Raw genomic sequence first — 22,816 nt, 5'->3', positions numbered from 1 at the left:
TTGGGCCAAAAGTGGGCCCACTGTATCTCCGCAAACGACTGTCCAAAGCAAAGGATACTTCAATTTCACCTTTTGCTTTAGGACTAGACATTCCAACATGCTTACCCTTTATTTCTTTTGCGTGCACAATTATTATATCGGACACCAAATTACATTATATTCTTCTAAATATCTACTTTCTTGCTCCTATATTCGTTTTCGATTCCTTGATTCATATAAACCCAATTCTATTTTTACTTTGATTTAATATATTGATTATTTACACCAAATCAAAAGAAACAAGAAAAGGACAAAAGGGGAAAACATGGTAGCAGAGGAAATATTGGGGGGTTAATTTAATTTAAAAAAAAAAGGACTTGGCAATAAATACTAAATTAAATAGTTGCCAAAAGTCGTGCCCCATAGGGAGGACCATAGTACACCAGCTACAGAGTATCCCAGTTTGTGACCAATTTGCCCCCCAACATTTCACTATACACCCTCACATTCCTTTTGGTAACGCTCCCCTTATTAAGTACCCTCTCGTACCTTCCTTCTTTTTCCGCCTTTTGGTTTAAAATTTGTTTTTGTGGAATTCTTGAAAATTTAAAGAGCTTATATTAGTACATTAATATTCTATGTTTTTTGAAAAGCATTAATTAATTTTATTTACTAATATGAATGATTTGAATGAAAAAACTGAAAATGGGAAAATAGTAAAGAAAGGATAGTCAAAAGGCAAATTAGTCTCCATTTAAACAAACAAAACTCAGTGTTGGAAGCAAGCACAACAAATTTTTCACATAACAAAACGGCTGATATTAGCCGTCGGCAAATTCTTGAAATGTCCAAGTCTCCGGCGACGGCCGCCGTCATACGGCCTCAAGATTACGCCGGAAGCCCCGTCCATTACGCCGTGGCGGTAGGCGATCACGCCACCCTCAACAAACTCCTCTCTTCGATTCCCCGGCTGCCTGATCCAACCACCATCCGGACCGAGCCCGATTCCGTCTCCCAAGAACGTCTTGCTGATAAAATATCCTCCGCCATCGACCGCCGCGACAACCGCTTGAGAGAAACCCCACTCCACCTTGCCGTCCGCTTAAACGACGTCATCGCCGCTCGAGCGCTGGCCACTGCCGGAGCTGACATTTCGCTTCAGAATGCGGCGGGGTGGAACCCTCTTCAGGAGGCCCTCCTCCACCGATCTACGGAGATTGTCTCGGTTCTAGTTCAGAGGCACCACTTCGCCGCCTGGTCCAAGTGGCGCCGTCGTCTACCCAGTGTCGTCGCCGCTCTCCGCCGCATGCGTGATTTCTACATGGAAATTTCATTCCACTTCGAGAGTTCCATCGTTCCCTTCGTCGGGAAAATTGCTCCATCCGACACGTACAAAATCTGGAAGCGGGAAGGAAATTTACGGGCCGATACTTCACTTGCGGGGTACGACGGTCTGAAAATCCAACGAGCTAATCAAAGCTTTCTTTTCCTCAACGATAGTTACGACGGTGCACACGATATCCCACAAGGCTCCCTCTTCATCCTCAATCACGACGATAAGAAAATCTACGACGCTTTTGAGAACGCCGGGAACCCATTATCTGACTCCGACATTTCTAATTTCTGTAATCAGACCAGCGTCTATCGTCCCGGAATGGACGTTACGAAAGCCGAATTAATCGCCCGAACGAATTGGAGACGCCAAGAAAAGACTGAAAACGTAGGAGAGTGGAAGGCAAGGGTCTACGAAATGCACAACGTCATTTTCACTTTCCGGTCACGTAAAGTATATCCGGGAGAAATTAGAGAAGACCCGTTCGGGCCCACGTGCGTTTTGCCATTGGAGATCGACGAGGAGTCCGACGATGGTTTCATCGTCGCCGAGAATCCAAGATTCAGTGTATCGAACGACAGGCAGCGGAGACACAGCAGTTTCGTGAGAGAGGAAAGAGAATTCGTAACGGTGTCGAGAAAAAGCGTGGACATAATCCCTATCGATTCGAGGAGGAGAGCTCCTCCGCCTTCAGCGGTTGACAGGGTGGTGGTGCCGCCAGACACCAAGGAGAAGGAGTACGCGAAGAATCTCCGGCCGACGTTCTGGCTGACGGAGCAGTTCCCACTGAAGACGGAGGAGCTGCTGCCGTTGCTGGACATCTTGGCCCATAAAGTGAAGGCCGTACGGCGGATGAGGGAGGTCCTAACGGCGACGTTTCCTCCTGGGACGTTTCCAGTAAAGGTAAGGGGCAGAATGGGTAATTCGCTTTTTCAAATTCCGTGAAACGCTTTTGTTTGATCGATGTTTGCTACTTTGCTTTGCTTTAATTCCATCTTTTAATGCATTCAAATTCACAAGAAACATTTTTTACTTTTGCATTAGACGTGGAAGTATCCCATCGGGCCCAGTTTAATTACACTTTAGGCCCCCCAAGCTTCAATCTAGATTATCTCATCTAATTTCACATGAACAGGTAGCAATCCCTGTGGTTCCCACAGTGAAGGTGGTGATCACATTCACAAAATTCGTTGAGCTACAGCCAATAGAGCATTTCTACACCCCTCCTTCGAGTCCTAGGCAGTTTTCCGTTGCTGGTCGTGGAGGAGGCGGGGAGGCGGAGAGAACGAGTAGCCACTTCTCATCATGGCTATCGAGGAGTGGGAGCCGTCAGCAAGCCAGCGGGGGCGAGCACGTGATCAATCCGTTTGCTATTCCGAGTGGATACAGTTGGAGTAGCTTTGATGAGAAGAATAGGAAGATGAAGAAGTCCAAGTCCAGCAGGAGAACTAAATGATTATATTAAGCAATGCATTTTCAAGAAACCAACTCTTAATGAGTTAATATTACCATGAGGTTGATTTTGATGGTTTTATTGTTTGTCAGCATGCTAATTTTGGAGGCCAGTTTTCCTACTCTCCAACTAGTTTAAAGCTATATGATGTCGTGGTAGCAGAAAAAAGATCTTGAGAGAGTTTACCCTTTAGAGTAAATTGTTGATTTTTGTAAAAATACTGGGCTACATCTGAAGTTCTGATTTTTATTCAATATTGAAATTAGGAAATCCATATATGGAACAACAAGAACCATTGGGAGACTTGGCCATACCACAATCTTGGAATATTTATGACATAGATAGAATAAAAGTACATTGAGCAATCACATCTAGATGAATTGTGGAGCTTGAATCTCCAATTTTTCCTTGTGGCAGATATTGAAGCTTCGAATGATGGCAGAATCAATCCGAAATCCGACCTGAAAACATTATTATAATTTGAAAAAAGAGATGCAAATTACATAATATATATTTCGTGCATTTAAAAGCTGTGTCATTACAAATTTGCAATACACGTGTCTCCAACCATTTAAGTAGTGGGTTGGGCGGCTGAAGTGGGTGAGGAGCTGGTGTACCACATTGGATAAAAGAAATTATCACTTGGTTGTAAATCTTTTCTCAACACTTATTAAACAAACTCAACAACATTCTGATGTGTTCTAAATAAACAAGAGCCAAGAGAGTGACCTAAGCAAATTATTAAAATCAAGTAAGTCCAAAAACACCACTTGAAAAGAGTCCCAACTCAGTTACTGCACAACAAAGTTGATTATGTAAGCGGGCTGAACATCCATCAATTAAAGAAATAGAAGTAAGAACCAAACATTGCTTCCAGGGACAGCAATGAGTTGGCATATGTTTTTTTTATTACAAAATGAAAAATAAAAAAAAAACAAGGTATTAGTCATGGTTAAAGGGACAGCCTACCCACATGCAGCAACCCATTCTTTCTTGATTCAGCATAGAGATCAAATAATCCTCTGTTTCTTCATTGACAGCCTCAAATATCTCTCTCTCTCTACTTAACAGGAACAAGGTACTGTACTCCATCTCCTCTTTTATCTTGCGTGTTTTCAAGTTATTGATGCTTCGAGTTTCATGTTGATTTCACAATTTTGAATTTTCCAACGTATTTCTTTCGGTTTTTATCATTCTCTCCAGGCTCTAACATCATGTTTAACATATTATCAAATCAAATCAAATATAAGTCTCTAAAAACTTTAAGAATATCAAATTTTACAATGTTTGATCAGTTAGATTTGATCGCTTTTCAAAATGAAAACAGACCAATATAAACGACATTTTCCGGGAAAAAATAAACCAAATCACTGAACATACCGAACAGAATCTGAATTAAATCGGTTGGGAGGCTTGTTTCTGTGTAGCCGAGCTTTTGCTCATCCTTGAAGGTGTGTGTGGGGGGGAGCTTCTCCTCGATCCATGCTCTGAATTTCTGTATCATCAGGACATCTATGTTACTTTGCTATCAATATTAACCAAGAAGCAAAACGTACAAGGTGTGTATACAGATGCGTAAGTCACAACATTTATTGATTAACTTTATATGCACAACAGTTTAAACCAGACAACAAAAATGGCTGCCGATGGGCCAAGCTGGGCAGATCAATGGGGAGCGGGCGGAATTGGTGCCATTGGAGAAGATGACAAATCCAAGGAGGACGTGGAAAACGAGAAAAAAGAGGCCTCCTCCAACGGGTTAGGTAAAGCCAAAGCCGCAGCCATGGCAGGTGCCCAGAAGGTCAAGAGTGGAACTTCAATGAGTTTGAAGTGGGTCAAAAATAAGTTCCAAAAGAAACCTTCTTCCACCTGACGTTTAGCAAAAAGAAGATAGTGTATTATCATTGATTCCTTCTCTATGATTTTGGTGAGAATGTTAAATATGGACATATTGGTAACTACTGCTCAGATATCCTAGATCAGATTTGTTTACTGTTTAAATAAAATTATTATTTTTAAAAAAAATTTGGAAAGTAACAACATAGATTTTGACATGGTCTATATTAAGAATCCTGGGAAAAAAACACAGACAAACCACAAACTTATAGAAAAACATTCAGAAGCAGTTCACAAGGTAGTAGTAACTTAAAACACAAGAAGTTCAAGAATCAATCATCAATGCACTTCGTATAACGGAAATTAGTTTTTCTCAATCTAGAAAGTAGAGAAAACCATCTTCACCCTTGGATTCCTCATAAATCGCAGTTGTAAATGCAGCTGTAGCGACATGGAATAGATAATAACAATTAAGATAATGTTCTATTTCAACATTAGAAAGAAAATTTTACCAGAACTCAAGCCTGATCCTCTTTTGGAAAAGGTAAACAAGTATTCCCACAGTCAAATCCACGGGAACTAGGTACATGCAAATCAAAGAAATGAGATGAAGATCCATTACACAAGCCTCTAACATTTCATAGAAGATATTTTGTCAGTCAGATGTTCTAAAAGTTTTTTGAATAAAATAAAAGACTATCGATGGACTCTTCTATGCGTGATGTGTTGGCATATGATAACTTCATCAATAACCTGTAGCCCTCTAAAATATTACATACACACTCTTTTGAAATTTGGTATATACATAACTCATGAATCTTGATATCATATGCATTACAAATAGAGACAGCCTAAAAGGTCAAAAACCAAAGCATTGGTCACGTGAGGCAGGGTTTTACAATTCCATGATTTATTTATATGATGGTTTGTAGCATATTCACAACATAAGATACAAAAACCATGTGGTACAATTCTGATAATCCCAAGACAGAGAATGAGACATATAATGTGCTTATAGTTCTTCCTTTCCTTTAAGATAGGTGATATGCCCTATGACAAATTAATCATAAGCAATAATGTGTCCTGTTAAACAGAAATAATAAATATTAAAATCATTGTTGTGTTCACAATTAACAAAACCAAACGATCTATTTAGACAGACAAATGACATGATTTTGAGGAGAACTTACAACTCCATCGACAATAAACAGCATGCAAAACCATAAAAGGTAAAACATATTTTGCTTACCAGCATTATCCTCAGTCAGCATCTCTTCAACGAGTAGATTTAAAATGATGTCATAAGCTTGACAAGCCAGGATGACTCCCTTGGGCCCCATGTATTCACAAAATTTGGTAATATCCTCAGCATGCTAACCTCATCAAGGTTTGGCAGCAAGGTTGTGTAGGTGAAAAAATCCAAATTCATAACCTCAGCAACCATAATTCTCAGAAGTTCCATTGATTGATGACACAACCCAATATTGTTCACGAAGCCTATCCTGATGTTAAAAGTAATCTTGTTAATCAATAATCAAGAAGTCTCTCTTTATCATGCTTGTAGGCACGCTAAACAACTCTATGTCTTTCTGTAGTATCTGTTCAAAAACAATGAAACTCATCACATCAAGCTTATTCATCCTTCAACATTTATCAACCAAAAATCTTGCAACATCTACAATCCTTCTTTACATTAATCATCTGAATCCTTCTCCCTTTCTACCATGTCAGGAAATTTGTTAACAGCAATTCCCATGCAACCTGCCTTACAGTATCCATCAATCATGGTAGCATATGTCACAAGGTTGGGGATGAATCCCCGAACAAACATGGAGCATAGAAGCTGTTTGGCTCCTGATATATCGTTGCTTCCGCAAAGATAATTGATGAGAATATTGTAGGGGAAGCTATCTTTCACAAGGTTCTTGTCTAGAGCCCAGCCATGAAATTTCAGAGCCTCGGTAACATGACCATTCCGGCAAAGTTCTTTTGCAACGATAGAATGGGTGAAATGATCAGGAGATATGTAACTTTCCATCATATTGGATAACAAAAGAGAAGCTACACTGGTATAACCTTGTACATATATCCAATGTATTAGTGAATTATATATCACTGAATCAAGCATCAGACCTCTTTCGACCATAATATCACACATACTGAAAGCCGCCTCCAAATACCCGTGCCTCGCGTACCCATCGACCATGGTAGCATAGGTCCTAACATTAGGAGTCACTTCCATCTTGACCATTTCAACTAGAATTTCTTTGGCGCAATCCATCTTACCCAACTTGCAATAACCATTGATGAGACAATTGTAACTAACTACATTAGGGCATACACAACCGCTGGACATATCACTCATTTTCTTTACAAGTTCATGTGCTAAAGTGAGGTCAGAAGACCTACAAGCCCCATCAATTAGCATATTAAAACTGATGACATTTGGCAAAATCCCACTTTTCAACATCCTATATAACACTGCGAACGCGTTAGAAATTTCACCTTCTATACAATAAGCATAGATTATAAGATTCAATGTATTCAAATTTTCACAATATCCATATGACATCATTTCATTGTATACTATCCAAAATCTACCAACTTCGTCAATCTTCAGGAGATGGTTCAAAAAATTGTTCCATGCATGGATTGAAATCCAATAGCCTCTTGTTCTCAATTTCTCAATCACAACATATGCATCCTCTGTCGACCCAATTTCTGTACAAGTCCTAACCAATGCATCAAAAACTGCACCACTTGAAAAACAAGAATCATAACTATTGACCAATGCTTCCGCAATCTCCAAAGGCGAATAACCTTTTGATATCATCAATTTTTTCATCAAACATAATGCATCATCAAAGTTCCTACGATCCACCATCGCATGAATCAGAACACAACAAGAGCCTAAGGAATCCAGAAGGCATTCACCTACTCTTATTCTCTGGTGGAACTCTAAAACTAGATTTGGAGATCTCTGAAACTTTCGGAAAACGCGGTAGATCAAGGAATTTGTTAGTGTTGAAGACAACTGGTCCACAAAATTCCATTTCTTCCGCTGTACATTCACACAAACAGCTTTAAAAATAATATCTTCAGCAACTGGACTAGTGAAATGGTTGCCCAAGTGAGAACCTCTGACAAAAATATCCCTCTTTTTTGCTGAAATAGACTTCAGAGACATGGAACGGAAGACCCAGTACATAACATGACCTTTTCCACCTCAAAAAACTTAAATATTGAAGAACAAAGATACATTAAGGCAATGAAAAAATAAAACTAGAGCAAAATATGCCAAGCAAGCTGGCCACTTAAAAAACAGAAAAAAAAAACCCTTGCAACAGCGACCAATAAGATTCTGTTCAGAACTGAATGCAGAGCTCATCAGTTCAAGTTCAGCCAAAGGCGCACCCTTCGATCAAATCATTTAGTACAAATCCCATTCCGATTCTCATTTAATACTTAGTACTGGTTCAAGATTGAACGTTCAAAAATGGTTTAGTACAAATCTCATTCTGATTATCATTTAACACTTAGCATTGGTTCAAGGTTGAACGTTCAAATTTGGTTTAGTACAAATCCCAGTACGAGATTCGGGAACTTTTCTAGGGAGTTGTCTTTAGGACCATTCATCAACTTGGTGCTAACTATCTCATTTGTTGCCATCCAAGAAAGGGTTAAGAAAAACGTTTTTGTCGTCAACCCAAATCCATAAATTCATATTTTCCCTTCAAATAACCTTCCATCATTTCTGGGATAATAGTACTAATGATAAAAACAATTCAAAATAAAATAGAGTGTACATACCGCCGAGGAAATGATTGATAAACTCTCCCGGAGGTGCAAGCGGCAAGCCGGCGGCGTGTGGTGACTGGTGCGCTGTGGTGCAGAGACCGACAGAGAGGCAAAAGCGGGCGACGGCTAGTCGCATAGAAGGGACAAATAATCATCAGGGCTTTGAGAGAAAAGAAAATCAAGGCCCGTCTAATTTCGGCCTTTTTGGGTTTTCGATAATTTTTAATTTATGGAATTTTACCTGCGGCCCAATCTGGGCCCATCTCCCCCGGCAATTCGCACGAGCTGACCCATTTTAGACACATTTTCAAACAAGAAGTTAAAATTCAATCCACCCCCTAAGCACAGTGACATTGATGAAATTTTGTGATGAAAAAAGTTCAAATATTTTTCTCAGAAGCAATCTCAAACACTATATTATTATTTTTTGAGATGTTTTTGTTTGTGTATTTAGTTTAAAAATTATCCATTATAATATAAAGTACGTATATGGCACGATATTAATTCTCTTATCAATGAAACTTTTTTTCTCTTTTTTTTAACAAGTAAAAACTCAGTAGTTTTATCATTGAAGAACAATATTCTTAATTACAACACTTGATTACGGGAAAACTGCAATTTTGGTCTTATATGTTTGTCACTTTGCGATTTCGGTCATCTATGTTTTTATATTTCAGTTTTAGTCCTATATGTTCTTATTTTTTGCAATTTCAGTCTGTTTTCTTCGAAAATGCTTACGTGGCACTGTACACGTCAGCCCCACATCAGCACTGCATTTGTGACACATCAGCGTCACATCGGAAAAATGACTAAAATTGCAACAAAAAAAAGATAGCGGACTAAAACTGAAATCTAAAAATATAAAGGATCGAAATCGCAAGGTGACAAATATACAGGACCAAAAAAACAATTTTCCCCTTGATTACTAACCAGAAAAAAAATCCCTCTACATCCAAACAAAGAGAGAGGAGAAAGAAATAACAAAAAGCCTAAGTGAATGCACCACCATATTCGATGTTCGCATATACTCAACGATATGTTGATGTGTTGATCCAAGAATCGTTTGATTGCTGCCACAATGGTTCCAATAAGGGTAAATGATTTAAATTTTATCTTAACTCCCTAACCACAATTTTCTTTATTTCAACTCCCTAGTGGTCCCCATTTTTGAATTAAATATTATTTAGCAACTAATCCTTTGTACGTGGCATTGTTAACCTATCGAACCAGTCCCGGCCATGCAAGACTATCAGTTACGCAAGGTTTCCAGCCGATATACTCCGAATTAGGGTCCAACATGCTTCCGTAAGATGAAATAAATTTAAATACCTCTTTGACCAAAATGTCGTCGGGTCATACCTGCCGAGTTTTACGAAGTGCTCCTCACACTCCAACCATGCAGTCGCAACAGATGGTTTCTGCACAAGCTCCTTCAACGACACCCAGCACAGCCTTAATTCATTTTCTACCTTAAGGCGTATGGTATATAAATTTAATTATAAAATATGAGCATTAAAGAACAAGAGGCTTTAAAGAAATTATTCTGACATGATATTATTACATAAATCAACTCCTTTGAAGAGGAGAAGACAACTTGTTTAGCTACTCATAGTAGTCTTGTTCTTGTAATACATAAAGAAAACTTAATACAGTAGAGAGAGAAATATTACAACAATTTATTTGTAAGAAAACTGAAGGGAATGATCGATATCTTCAACTTCCTTGAACGCTTGTATTTATAGCTGAGGTTCCACTCGTTTCACCGAGAAACTTCAGGAAATCTTACAGCTATCTTCTATTTCTTTATGTCATTATTGATGGCATCTTTTACTAGTGGAGGAGGCAGCTGTCTTGTATTTTTTTATGCCATTATTGATGGTATCTTTTACTAGTGGAGGAATCACATGCCTGCCACTTTCTTTTGGTTTTATTCTCCTCACATGCCTGCTTTATTGTTGTCGGAGCATTTTTTGTTTTGAAGTAGGCCCCTGTGAAAACGCATCTTTGGTGGTCCTTGTCCACCTTTGCTTGTCTCAAAAAAATCTTTTCGATCCGTTCGGGGTCTGAAGTTTTTTTCGAATTCTGGCTCCTTCTGGTTGGGACACTCCGGGCAGATGTTCTCTGACCATCTTCCGATATGAGCCATGTTACAAAATTTTCGGCGAGTCTCTTTACTCCCTGGCAGCTTGTTGTTCCATAAAAATTTTCTCTTCTTTTCGAAGAGTTCTTCCGCAAAAGCCGTAGTTTTTCCTGTCATTGTGTTTAACAGGAATGATCCGTTCACAGAATTCTGATAAAATTTGAACGAAAACTTGACCTTGTTCATCTCGGTAAGACAAACCCAAATACCCCATGCCCTTCTGGTTGAGATTTTATTTTCTCCAAAAGTGGACACTAATGGTATTTTCTCAGGAATAGGGTCCTTAATGAATCATTGATTATTCATGTCAGGTCTCCTTAGCTTGATAGAATGAAAGGGTTCGTGTGATCCTTTCCCTGTTGGTTCTGGAGTTGAACTAAAGAAATATAATTCAAGCACATCTCCTCTGGACAAATGGTCGTTATTTGCCCATGTTTCTTGGACTGCTTCCTGAATCCATTTGGATAACTGTGATATCTCCGGGAAGCTTGGTGACGTTGTATAAACTGAGGCCAAGGCTCCAAATTCATACCAAAGCTTTACATCCTTAGGATTGACATTGTTATGTAGTGACCCTGCATGGAATCACCTACTAACTGACAACTAATAGTATGCATTAAACTTAATACAGCAAAATTCTTAACAGAGTAAAAACGTGCGGAAACATAATCCATAATTTACATAACAGCTTAGGAAAACATATCCAGGCTTAAATCTGTAGTGATACAACCATATCGAAGAACTTAAAAGTAACCATTATACAGCTAAGCAAATCCTGTTGTATAAAATCCCCTGAAAAGCTCCGGCTCCTTAGTTCTGCCTCGAACTATCGGCTCCGTCCATCCTGCGACCTGCCCTGTGGAATGGGTGTCCAAGATAACAAGTAGGACGTGAGCGCTAACGCCCAGTACATAGACATGAGTAAACATATATGTATGATGCATGCAACATGATGACTGGTAAAGGGTCATCTGAAAACATGCTCAGTACCGGCGCCACATGAGTGTTGCCACCGCACGGATCAACCTCTGGGTGCAACCAAACTCGTCTAGTACACCAGAGTAGTTAGACATACATGTTCCCGCCGTCGCGGTACTCTCAATGACAGACTATCGAGTATAGAGCTGAGCGGCTCTATAATCAGGTATAACAAGGTATAAGCTCAACGTGTATGTGCACATGATATATGAATATAGAAAGCGGTAAAACATACATAATGCCACATAATAATTTCAAATAAATGCAACATATAAACATGTATACTCGCTGGCAATCTCAGTCAATGTGTATGTACCTAACACCGAAGTCTGAACTAAGCTGGAAAAAGACAACCCCTAGTTGTCCTAGGTCAACTCCCGACCCGACCTGGTCTCAAGCCCGACCCGACCTGCTCTCTTGGTCTGACCCCGAAGCTCTTCCTTCCCAAGCTCCCGAGCTACTCTTTCTCGAGCAAAAATATGAAGTGAGATAGAAGTGGTATGAAAATAACTGAACCTCCAGCTCCTATTTATAGACAAACATCTGGGGTGTTCGGGATTCTCAAGCTGAGGTCGAGATGTCCGAGCTCCTATATGCACGCCACATATTAAATGCTTGAGCTGAGTCACTACCATTTTTGACAGCTCATGCTTAGGCACCAGCAGTCACATATGCAAGCGTCCACACACCTGCCTGCCTGTCCTTGAGGGTTCAGGCTTGTACATGCTCTGATTTTGATTGACAAGTGTTCATTCCCGACCTGAACACAATGTGCTCTTCCCATGACCGAACACTACCTTGGCCTTGCACAACACTTTCTTGAACTCCTAGACCCGACCCGAGCTACACATTCTCTTGGCCGAGATCTTAAGTCCAAGCCCTCCATTTTCTTGAGCACCCAAGTCCCGACCCGAGCCATGTCATTTCTTGGATGAACCCCTAATAGCCGAACCCTCCTTTGGTTCCCATCATGCCCGACTGAGCCCATAAAGGAAGACCCGAGGTCAATCCAAGCTCCATACCCGAGCCAAATACATACACATGACTGAGCCCTAACCACTCAATCATGACCGACCCGAGCCACTCATGACCGACCCGAGCCCATGGTCAAATCCATCAACCCTAGCTCATTCTCATGTCATGTGTTTTTGATCCTGACTTGTGCTCTGATTTGTTTAATTAGTAACCTTTAATCATGTTTAACATATTATTATCTTAAAATAAACTCTGGGTTACTACATTCTCCCCACCTTTAGATATTTCGTCCGTGAAATAAAATCTAAAGACCAATCAAGATAACAATATGAAACATTAAACCATGTTTTATTACAACAACTGTAATTACATCTTTACATGGCAATCAAAAGTATAAAGCAAACAACTCAGGATATTTTGCTTGCATACGGCTCTCGGTTTCCCAAGTTGCTTCTTCAATGCCTCGGCGCTGCCACTGTACCATCACAAGTGGTATAGTCTTGTTCCGAAGAATTTTCTCCTTCATGTCTAGGATATGGAGTGGTCGTTCAACAAAAGACAGATTTGGTTCTAGCTGAATATCAGTATGCTGGATAATATGAGATTCATCAGCTATGTACTGTCGAAGTAACGACACATGAAAAACATTATGTATACTGGAAAGAGATGGCGGTAACACCAAACGATAAGCAACATCTCCAATCTTCTCCAGTATCTGGAAAGGTCCAATGAAACGAGGTGACAACTTGCCTTTCACACCGAATCTCATCACCTTCCTGAAAGGTGATACTCGCAAGAACACATATTCACCAGGCTCAAACTGCAATGACCTGCGATGAATATTAGCACAACTGGCTTGTCTATCTTGAGTAGTTTTGATCCTCTGCTTGATCAAATCTACCTTGTCTACAATCTGCTGCACCAACTCAGGACCCTCGACTTGTCGTTCTCCTATTTCATCCCAGAATAATGGAGTACGACACCGTCGATCATACAATGTCTCGAAAGGTGCCATATCAATACTACGATGATAACTGTTATTGTAGAAAAATTCGATCAAAGGTAACTGATCCTGCCAAGATAAGCCAAAGTCCATGACAGAAGAACGTAGCATATCCTCCAATGTACGAATCGTCCGTTCTGACTGCCCGTCAGTCTTCGGATGATATGTAGTACTTAAACTCAGAGTGGTACCCAACGCCTGCTGAAAACTACCCCAGAAACGTGAGGTAAATCGCGGGTCTCTATCACTGACTATGCTCACTGGAATTCCATGCAATCGCACTATCTCCTGGACATATAAGTGTGTCATGCGATCATAAGAATACTCCCGGTTGTAAGAAATAAAATGTGCTGATTTCGTCAAACGGTTAACAACGACCCAGATAGCATCACACTGACGTGAAGTCATAGGAAAGTGGGTGACAAAATTCATAGTTACGTGCTCCCACTTCCATTCAGGAATCTCAAGATTCTGCAGTAATCCACCTGGTCGTCGGTGTTCAGCCTTGACCTGTTGACAAATCAAACATCTTGAAACAAATTGATATACACTCCGCTTCATCCCTTTTCACCAGAATCTAGTTCGCAAGTCCTTATATATTTTCATACTTCCAGGATGAATAGATAATCGACTCATGTGAGCTTGAGAAAAAATATTGTTCCTGAGCTCCGCAACATCAGGTACAACCACTCGATTCGATAAGCATAATAAACCATCTGCCTAATAATGGAATCGAGATGTATTAACTCCATTGGCTAGACGTGCCAAATGCTGAGTCTTAACATCAGATATCTGAGCATCTCTGATCCGAGAATACAATGTTGGCTCAGATAGAATAGTATACAATCGAATCTCATTTCTCCCTTTCTTGTGCTTGAGCGTAAAACTCAATGAACAGTACTCTTGAATCATATGAGATACTTCACTAGTCTGAAGTGCAGAAAATCTCACCTGCCGACTCAAGGCATCAGCAGTAAGATTAGCAGAACCTGGATGATATTTGATTTCACAATCATAATCCTTCAAAAGATCCATCCAGCGTCTCTGTCGCATATTCAACTCCGCCTGAGTGAATAAATACTTCAAACTCTTGTGATCCGTGAATATCTCAAATTTCTCGCCATAAAGATAATGCCTCCAAATCTTGAGTGCAAATACAATGGCGGCTAACTCGAGATCATGTACTGGATAATTATTCTCATGTGTCTTCAACTGTCGAGAAGCATAGGCAATAATATGTCCATGCTGTGTCAGAACACATCCCAACCCCTGACCAGAGGCATCAGTATAGACAACATAACCTCCTGATCCAGAAGGTAGAGCTAGCACAGGTGCAGTAGTAAGACATCTACGCAGCTCGTGAAATGACTCCTCACAATCCGAGGACCATATGAAGGCAACATCTTTTCGTGTAAGCTGTGTCAAAGGCCTGGCCAACTGTGAAAAATTCTCGATGAACCGACGGTAATAACCCGCTAGACCCAAGAAACTACGAATCTTAGCAACCGTCGTCGGACGAGACCAGTTCAGCACTGCTTCTATCTTACTTGGATCAACAAATATTCCTTCACTGGAAATCACATGACCAAGAAATACTACCCGATCAAGCCAGAATTCACATTTGCTCAATTTCGCATACAATTTCTTATCTCGTAACGTCTGTAAAACAATTCTCAGATGTTGTGCATGCTCATCCTTGTCATGAGAATAGACAAAAATATCATCAATGAAGACGATGACAAATCTATCCAGATATTCTCAAAATATCTGATTCATCAGATTCATAAAGACTGCTGGTGCATTCGTCAAACCAAATGGCATAACCAAAAATTCATAATGTCCGTATCTGGTCCTAAAAGAATTCGTAGAAATATCTGAGTCTCGTACCCGCATCTGGTGGTATCCAGATCTCAGATCTATCTTGGAGTAAACAGAAGTACCCTGTAATTGATCGAACAGATCATCAATTCGTGGAAAAGGATACTTATTCTTGACGGTGACACGATTAAGCTGCCTGTAATCAATACATAATGGCATCGATCCATCCTTCTTCTTGACAAATAACACAGGTGCTCCCCACGGAGAAACACTCGGACGAATATTGAAACGACCCTAACTCTATAATAAATAAATATGCGGAAATTTTTTTTTTTTTTATACTACTAATTAAAAAAATGTACATATATGCCCATACATATATGCACTGAATAAAATACTTAAAATAAATTCATGACCAAATAAATAAACAATTTAAATACTTAAATAGAATGCATTCTTTAAAATAATTAAACATCTGAGTCAACCCTAGAATTAAAAATATACTGCATAAATAAAATAGTTAAAATGTGTGCATGCACTAAAACATTTAATAAAATATTCCCATAAATCTCAACCACTAAAAATATAATAAAATGTATCACATGACATCATGCACGGTGACTCAGAAGCTGTCACGGTCACGGGGCTACTGCAGCGCTGCTCATACGTCCTCACCACCGGTAGGAGTAACCTGCCCCTCTACGTACTCACCTGCACCATATCAGTGTAGTGAGCCTAGAGGCCCAACATGCATACTAACAAGGGTTTAAAATAATTTAAATCAATTTAATACTAATACATACATATACATGAATGAGCATGCTTAAAAATTTACATAACATAAATTACATAAATAAACATACATAACATACATAATATCATACATACATAAGTTGTTGAGCATTTATTTTCTGAACATCGAATGGTCCTATCCGTAATTGTGACCCATAGTGCGACTGATCAGTCTAAGAAACCATCGTACGAGGCTGGTGGCGAACCACCCATACATAAATGGCAGAAAACTGCCCATACATAAATGGCAGAAACTGCCCATACATAAATGGCCACACTACTTCAATTTTCACCTAAAATATTTTATTTTGCTCAACCATAGAAATTAAATCATAGCATAAAAATGGATTTCATGAATGCATGTACTTAAATAGATCGTGTGTCCCTCATATATATTTAATTTAATTTTCTTACTAACATATAAATATTAAAATAACTTAAATGCATAAAAATAATTAAATATATAATCAGGACACATGCCATTTTTCTCATGGTTGGTTCTGGACTGCTGGCCCTACACTCAAGCCCATTAACTTAAATCTGGCCCATTAACATACTTAAGCTCAGTAACTTAAACTTTAAGCCCAATTAATTAATCTAAGCCCAATTAAATTTACACTAAGCCCAATAACACTTAAACTGGCCCATTGGGCCCAAAAACCCAAAGACTGGCCCATTAACTTTTATGGGTCCAAAAGCCCATAAAATTAATGGACTAACTTAATTAAAATTTAAAAGACCAAATAAAATTATTTGGGAGTCCAAATAATTTTATTTTAATTTAATTGACTCAAAAACCCATAAATTCTTAAAATGTTTTAAAAATAAAAAGACTCGAGCCCGGCCCACCAAACCCGGACCCGGACCCACCCGACTTGACCCACTACTTCCTAGACCCGACCCAGGCCCTTGACCCGACCCGGATCAGCCCCCAAAGCCCCAACTCGATCACCCTCTTCCCTGCACTGCTGCGGCCACGAGCAGTTGCAAAGAACGCCGGCGGCCGCCATGCTCCGGCCACCCACCGGCCAGAGAACCACCCCTAGGACCTAGCCCACATCTAGATCTTTCTAACAAGCCAAGAATCAGCCCAAACCGTCGACTATGGAGTGAGAACGAAGCCCTGCAACCCGGCCCTTCTGCACTGTCGCGCAGACCCGAGCAGCTGCGGGAAAACCCTTCGTCCTCGAAGCTCCGACCACGAAAGCCCATGCAACCTTCTGCAAAAACTTAGAAAACTCAAATGAGGTTCTAACCCAACCGACCTTACCCTAAATAGTGGCCTGAGGAAAAAGATCTCAGTCTTCTTCCCCAGAACCCTAAACCTGCGCGACAGGAGCATCAGAAGTGAAGCACTTCGTTTCCTGCCTTCCTTAGCCTCAGCCCCGACCTGACTCGACCCAAGGGACCTCAAGGGACCCCTCTAACCGTGGACCAGCAGCCCACCTAGCCATGGACATGAAAACGTGAGCATGCAAACACCAAAGTCCAAACCAAGAGCAATTTAGGAGGAAAAATCGAAAAGCTTGTTGTCAAATATATCGATTCTGATGTTACACACCCACATGCATACATATACTGATATAGGTTTGAAAAGTGGAGAAAAAACATGCCTTTCACCGTAGGTAAGGATTTAACACGCGTAGGACGGACTTCGGGACGCCGGGACGACGATGGCTTGCTTGGAACCTTAAAGGCTATGGTGTTCTTGGAGCTTGCTATCTGATGAAGAAGGTGAGGAAGAAGATGAAGGTGACGGCTGATGCTAGGGGAGAAGGAATGGATCGGCTAGGGTAGGGATTGGAATATAATATTTTAGGTTAATTAGAATATAGGTTAACTAATTAAATAAAAAGGTTTTAAAATAATTAAAATACAACCTAACTCTTAAATAAACATTTAAAAATCTGAACACCTAAATAAAATCTCGAAATAATAATTTAGGGGAATTTTAAAAATACTAAAAAGTCAATATTTTGACTAATTTTGGATAAAAATGACCCCTAAAATTAAATAAAATTAAATACTTAAAATTTTGGGATAATAAAATTCAAAATAATATTTTAAGGCTCCAAAAAGGCTCATAAAATAAATTGGCTAGAAAGTTGTCATCTCGTCCGTCCACGGTCCCGTCTACGCGATTAAATAATAAAAATACTAAAAATCATAAAAATCACTAATTATGGGTTAAATGCTTAAAAATAACTTAAATCATGCATAAATAATTCACATAATTATTTAACCCATAAATCATAAATTTAAATAATTAAATATCCTAATTATGCAGGCGGATTTATGTAATTAAAAATACCGGGTGTTACAATTCTCCCCCCCTTAAATTAAATTTTGTCCTCGAAATTAAAGTACTTACCCGAACATCTCCGGGTAGCGAGTCCTCATATCCTCTTCGGTCTCCCAAGTAGCTTCCTCCTCCGAGTGATTCAGCCACTGGACTCTGACCATCGGTATGACCCGTGTCCTAAGCCTCCGCTTCTCTCTAGCCAAGATCCGCACTGGTCTCTCCTCGTATACAAGATCTGGTGGCAACTGTAAGGGCTCGAAATCCAACACATGCGACGGATTGGAGACATATCTCCGAAGCATGGATACATGAAAAACGTTGTGCACTGCCGCTAGCCCTGGAGGTAGAGCTAACCGATAGGCCAACGTGCCAACTCGCTCCAAGATCTCGAATGGCCCTATATATCTCGGATTAAGCTTGCCTCTCCGTCCAAAACGCGCTACTCCCTTCATAGGTGACACCTTCAGAAATACGTGATCACCGACTGCGAACTCCAAATCGCGTCGTCTGGCATCTGCATAACTCTTCTGCCGACTCTGCGCAGTCCTCATCCTATCTCGAATCTGCGCCACGATGTCAGCTGTCTGCTGCACAATCTCTGGACCCAACAAAATCCTCTCACCAACCTCATCCCAATGCACAGGAGATCTGCATCTCCTTCCATAAAGTGCTGCATAAGGAGCCATACCTATAGACAACTGAAAGCTGTTGTTATAGGTAAACTCCACTAATGGCAGTCTAGTCTCCCAAGATCCTCGAAAATCGATGACACAAGCTCTCAAAAGATCCTCGAGAACCTGGATCACTCTCTCGGACTGAACATCTGTCTGGGGATGAAATGCTGTACTGAACAAAAGTCTAGTCCCCAAAGCTGTGTGCAGACTCTTCCAAAACGCTGAGGTGAACCTCGGATCCCTGTCTGACACGATAGACACTGGTATGCCATGCAGTCTAACAATCTCTCTGACGTAAAGCTCTGCATACTGTGTCAAAGTGTAAGTAGTTCTTACCGGCAAGAAATGAGCTGACTTGGTGAGTCTATCCACAATCACCCAAATCGCTGTACACCCTCTGGTACTCCTCGGTAAGCCAACCACAAAGTCCATCGTAATATTCTCCCACTTCCATTCCGGAATAGGGAGAGGTCTAAGAAGTCCTGCTGGACGCTGATGCTCTGCTTTGACTTGCTGACAAGTCAAGCACTCTGACACCACTCTCCCGATGTCACTCTTCATCCCGGGCCACCAATATGATAACTGTAAGTCTCGGTACATCTTCGTACTTCCGGGGTGAATGGAGTACGGAGATGCATGAGCCTCTGCTAGAATCTCGGCTCTCAACTGATCAACGTTCGGTACCCACATCCTCCCACGGTACTGAACGATGCCATCCTCCACTGTATACAAGAGACTACCTCTGGCCTCATCTCTCTGTCTCCATCGTTGTAGCTCCTCATCAGTCGACTGTCCCTCTCTAATCCGATCTCGCAAAACTGGCTGCACCGTCAACACTTACAAGCTCGGTGCATGGCCGCTCGGATAGCACTCCAAACCAAATCTCTGAATCTCGGTCTGTAGTGGTAACTGCACAGTCAAACATGATACCACTGACGACTTCCGACTCAAAGCATCTGCCACTACATTAGCCTTACCCGGATGGTAGCTAATGTCACAATCATAATCCTTAACAAGCTCAAGCCATCTGCGCTGCCTCATGTTCAACTCCTTCTGGGTGAAGAAGTACTTGAGGCTCTTGTGGTCGGTGAAAATCTTGCACTTCTCGCCGTAAAGATAGTGCCTCCAGATTTTCAACGCAAATACCACTGCTGCAAGCTCCAAATCATGCGTCGGATAGTTCTGCTCATGAATCTTCAACTGTCGCGACGCATATGCGATAACTCTGCCACACTGCATAAGTACTGCGCCCAACCCAAGTTTGGACGCGTCGGTGTACACCACTAACTCCTCATGTGGCACTGTCATAGCTAACACAGGTGCTGAAGTAAGTGCATCCTTCAACTGATCAAAGCTCCTCTGACAATCTGGACTCCAACTATACTTCGCGTTCTTCTTGGTCAAGGAAGTCAAGGGTACTGCAATAGAGGAAAAACCCTTGATGAACTTCCTATAGTATCCTGCTAAACCCAAGAAGCTACGAATCTCCGAAGCATTCTTTGGAATCCCCCAATCTCTCACTGCCTGCACCTTGGACTGATCCACTGCAATCCCATCCCTAGAAATAATGTGGCCTAGAAACGCCATCTGCTCCAACCAAAACTCACACTTACTGAACTTTGCAAACAGTCGATGCTCCCTCAAAGTCTGCAAGGCTGTATGCAAATGCTGTGTATGCTCCTCAATGCTCCTCGAGTAGATCAATATGTCATCAATAAATACAATGACAAACTGATCTAGATACGGCTGGAAGACACGATGCATGAGATCCATAAAAACTGCTGGAGCATTGGTCAACCCAAAGGGCATCACCAAAAACTCATAGTGTCCATACCGTGTCCTAAAGGCAGTCTTAGACACATCTGAATCTCTGACTCTCAGCTGATGGTAACCTGATCGCAGATCGATCTTGGAGAATACCGAAGCTTCCTGCAACTGATCGAATAAATCCTCTATCCTCGGTAGCGGATACTTATTCTTCACTGTGACTCTGTTGAGCTCTCGGTAGTCAATGCACAATCTCATGCTGCCGTCCTTCTTCTTCACAAACAACACTGGAGCTCCCCATGGAGAAAAGCTAGGGCGAACAAATCCCTTCTCCAACAGCTCCTGAATCTGCTCCTTCAACTCTCTCATCTCTGTAAGAGCAAGTCGATACGGTGCCTTAGAGATAGGCACAGTATCCGGCAACAACTCAATACTGACCTCCACCTCCCTCACTGGTGGAACTCCTGCAACATCGTCAGGAAAAACATCTGGATAGTCACGTACCACCTCTATATCTGATAAAGATCTGCTAGAAACATCTGAGGTAGTGACCACACTAGCCAGAAAACCCTGACATCCACTGCGCAACAGTTTCCTCGCACGAACAAGTGATATCATCTGAGGAATACTGCTAGACTGAGATGCAAAGAAAGTAAACATCTCACCTCCTGCTGGCTTCACTGACACTGTCCTACGTCGGAAATCAATCGAAGCTCCATTAACTGATAGCCAGTACATACCCAAAATCAAGTCAAACCCAGTCAATGGAAGAACCACTAGATCTGCTCGAATGGAGTGTCCCTGCAACTCCAATGCCAGATCCCTGATGACACTAGTGGTAGTGATAATCTGTCTGGATGGCATGGTAACATCGTAACCACTGTCTACAACCTCTGGTGTAATGCCTATCCGTCTGATAAAATCCCGGGAGATAAACGAATGCGTGGCTCCTGAATCTAGCAACGCAAACGTGGAATTTCCTCCTACTAGAATTCTCCCTGCACGCAGAAAATATTTCCAAGTAGCTGCACCAAAATCTTAATTTACCCAATTTCACACCTAAGGACTACTCGTCTCCGAGGCATATTGCATCACCCCATATTTCTTTACGTAAATCGCCATGCATAACTAAGTGTTTAAAATTAAGGCTAACTTAAATTCTAGAAATTTAAATCATACTAATAACATTAAAACTTACAGACCGGTAGCGTGGATTTCTGAGCTCGCATAGCAGTAGTGACCCCTCCAAGGACCGTGCTTTGATACCAACTGAAACGACCCTAACTCTATAATAAATAAATATGCGGAAAATTTTTTTTTTTTTTATACTACTAATTAAAAAAATGTACATATATGCCCATACATATATGCACTGAATAAAATACTTAAAATAAATTCATGACCAAATAAATAAACAATTTAAATACTTAAATAGAATGCATTCTTTAAAATAATTAAACATCTGAGTCAACCCTAGAATTAAAAATATACTGCATAAATAAAATAGTTAAAATGTGTGCATGCACTAAAACATTTAATAAAATATTCCCATAAATCTCAACCACTAAAAATATAATAAAATGTATCACATGACATCATGCACGGTGACTCAGAAGCTGTCACGGTCACGGGGCTACTGCAGCGCTGCTCATACGTCCTCACCACCGGTAGGAGTAACCTGCCCCTCTACGTACTCACCTGCACCATATCAGTGTAGTGAGCCTAGAGGCCCAACATGCATACTAACAAGGGTTTAAAATAATTTAAATCAATTTAATACTAATACATACATATACATGAATGAGCATGCTTAAAAATTTACATAACATAAATTACATAAATAAACATACATAACATACATAATATCATACATACATAAGTTGTTGAGCATTTATTTTCTGAACATCGAATGGTCCTATCCGTAAGTGTGACCCATAGTGCGACTGATCAGTCTAAGAAACCATCGTA

At 40.6% G+C, this 22,816-nt stretch overlaps 2 protein-coding genes across 15 annotated transcripts; one reads left to right on the top strand and one right to left on the bottom strand.

The window, feature by feature from the left end:
- The first annotated feature begins 753 nt into the window (after nucleotides 1-753).
- On the top strand, nucleotides 754-2,906 carry LOC140874287 (uncharacterized). The gene is made up of 2 exons (XM_073277561.1): nucleotides 754-2,215; nucleotides 2,448-2,906. Exons 1-2 carry the CDS (start codon nucleotides 824-826, stop codon nucleotides 2,766-2,768), a joined length of 1,713 nt encoding a protein of 570 aa, XP_073133662.1. The 5' UTR covers nucleotides 754-823; the 3' UTR covers nucleotides 2,769-2,906.
- A 136-nt stretch (nucleotides 2,907-3,042) lies between these two features.
- Nucleotides 3,043-8,547, bottom strand: LOC140874291 (uncharacterized). 14 transcript variants are annotated; one of them, XM_073277565.1, is made up of 6 exons: nucleotides 8,412-8,544; nucleotides 5,851-7,835; nucleotides 5,114-5,180; nucleotides 4,146-4,634; nucleotides 3,735-3,971; nucleotides 3,043-3,226 (listed from the first exon to the last, which is right to left on the bottom strand). In XM_073277565.1, the coding sequence occupies exon 2, from the start codon at nucleotides 7,807-7,809 to the stop codon at nucleotides 6,295-6,297; it is 1,515 nt and encodes a 504-aa protein (XP_073133666.1). In that variant the 5' UTR covers nucleotides 7,810-7,835; nucleotides 8,412-8,544; the 3' UTR covers nucleotides 3,043-3,226; nucleotides 3,735-3,971; nucleotides 4,146-4,634; nucleotides 5,114-5,180; nucleotides 5,851-6,294. The 14 variants fall into 14 exon arrangements, with proteins under 14 accessions (XP_073133666.1, XP_073133675.1, XP_073133705.1 ...); XM_073277612.1 differs by lacking the exon at nucleotides 3,043-3,226 and having other exon boundaries at nucleotides 3,240-3,971; nucleotides 5,851-7,662; nucleotides 7,740-7,835; XM_073277586.1 differs by lacking the exon at nucleotides 3,043-3,226 and having other exon boundaries at nucleotides 3,241-3,971; nucleotides 4,146-4,260; nucleotides 4,353-4,634.
- Nucleotides 8,548-22,816: the final 14,269 nt, after the last annotated feature.

The sequence above is a fragment of the Henckelia pumila genome, chromosome 1, assembly GCF_033568475.1.
Source record: "Henckelia pumila isolate YLH828 chromosome 1, ASM3356847v2, whole genome shotgun sequence".
Taxonomy (NCBI): domain Eukaryota; kingdom Viridiplantae; phylum Streptophyta; class Magnoliopsida; order Lamiales; family Gesneriaceae; genus Henckelia; species Henckelia pumila.
The sequence above is the reverse complement of the archived record's forward strand: the minus strand, read 5'-3'. Positions and strand labels throughout refer to the sequence as shown.

Excerpts from the sequence above, each read along its gene's own strand:
- LOC140874287 (XM_073277561.1), top strand. The coding sequence starts at position 824 with ATGTCCAAGTCTCCGGCGACGGCCGCCGTCATACGGCCTCAAGATTAC. Across the intron at positions 2,216-2,447 it reads CTGGGACGTTTCCAGTAAAG|GTAGCAATCCCTGTGGTTCC; the intron begins GTAAGGGGCAGA and ends TCACATGAACAG.
- LOC140874291 (XM_073277565.1), bottom strand. The coding sequence starts at position 7,809 with ATGTACTGGGTCTTCCGTTCCATGTCTCTGAAGTCTATTTCAGCAAAA.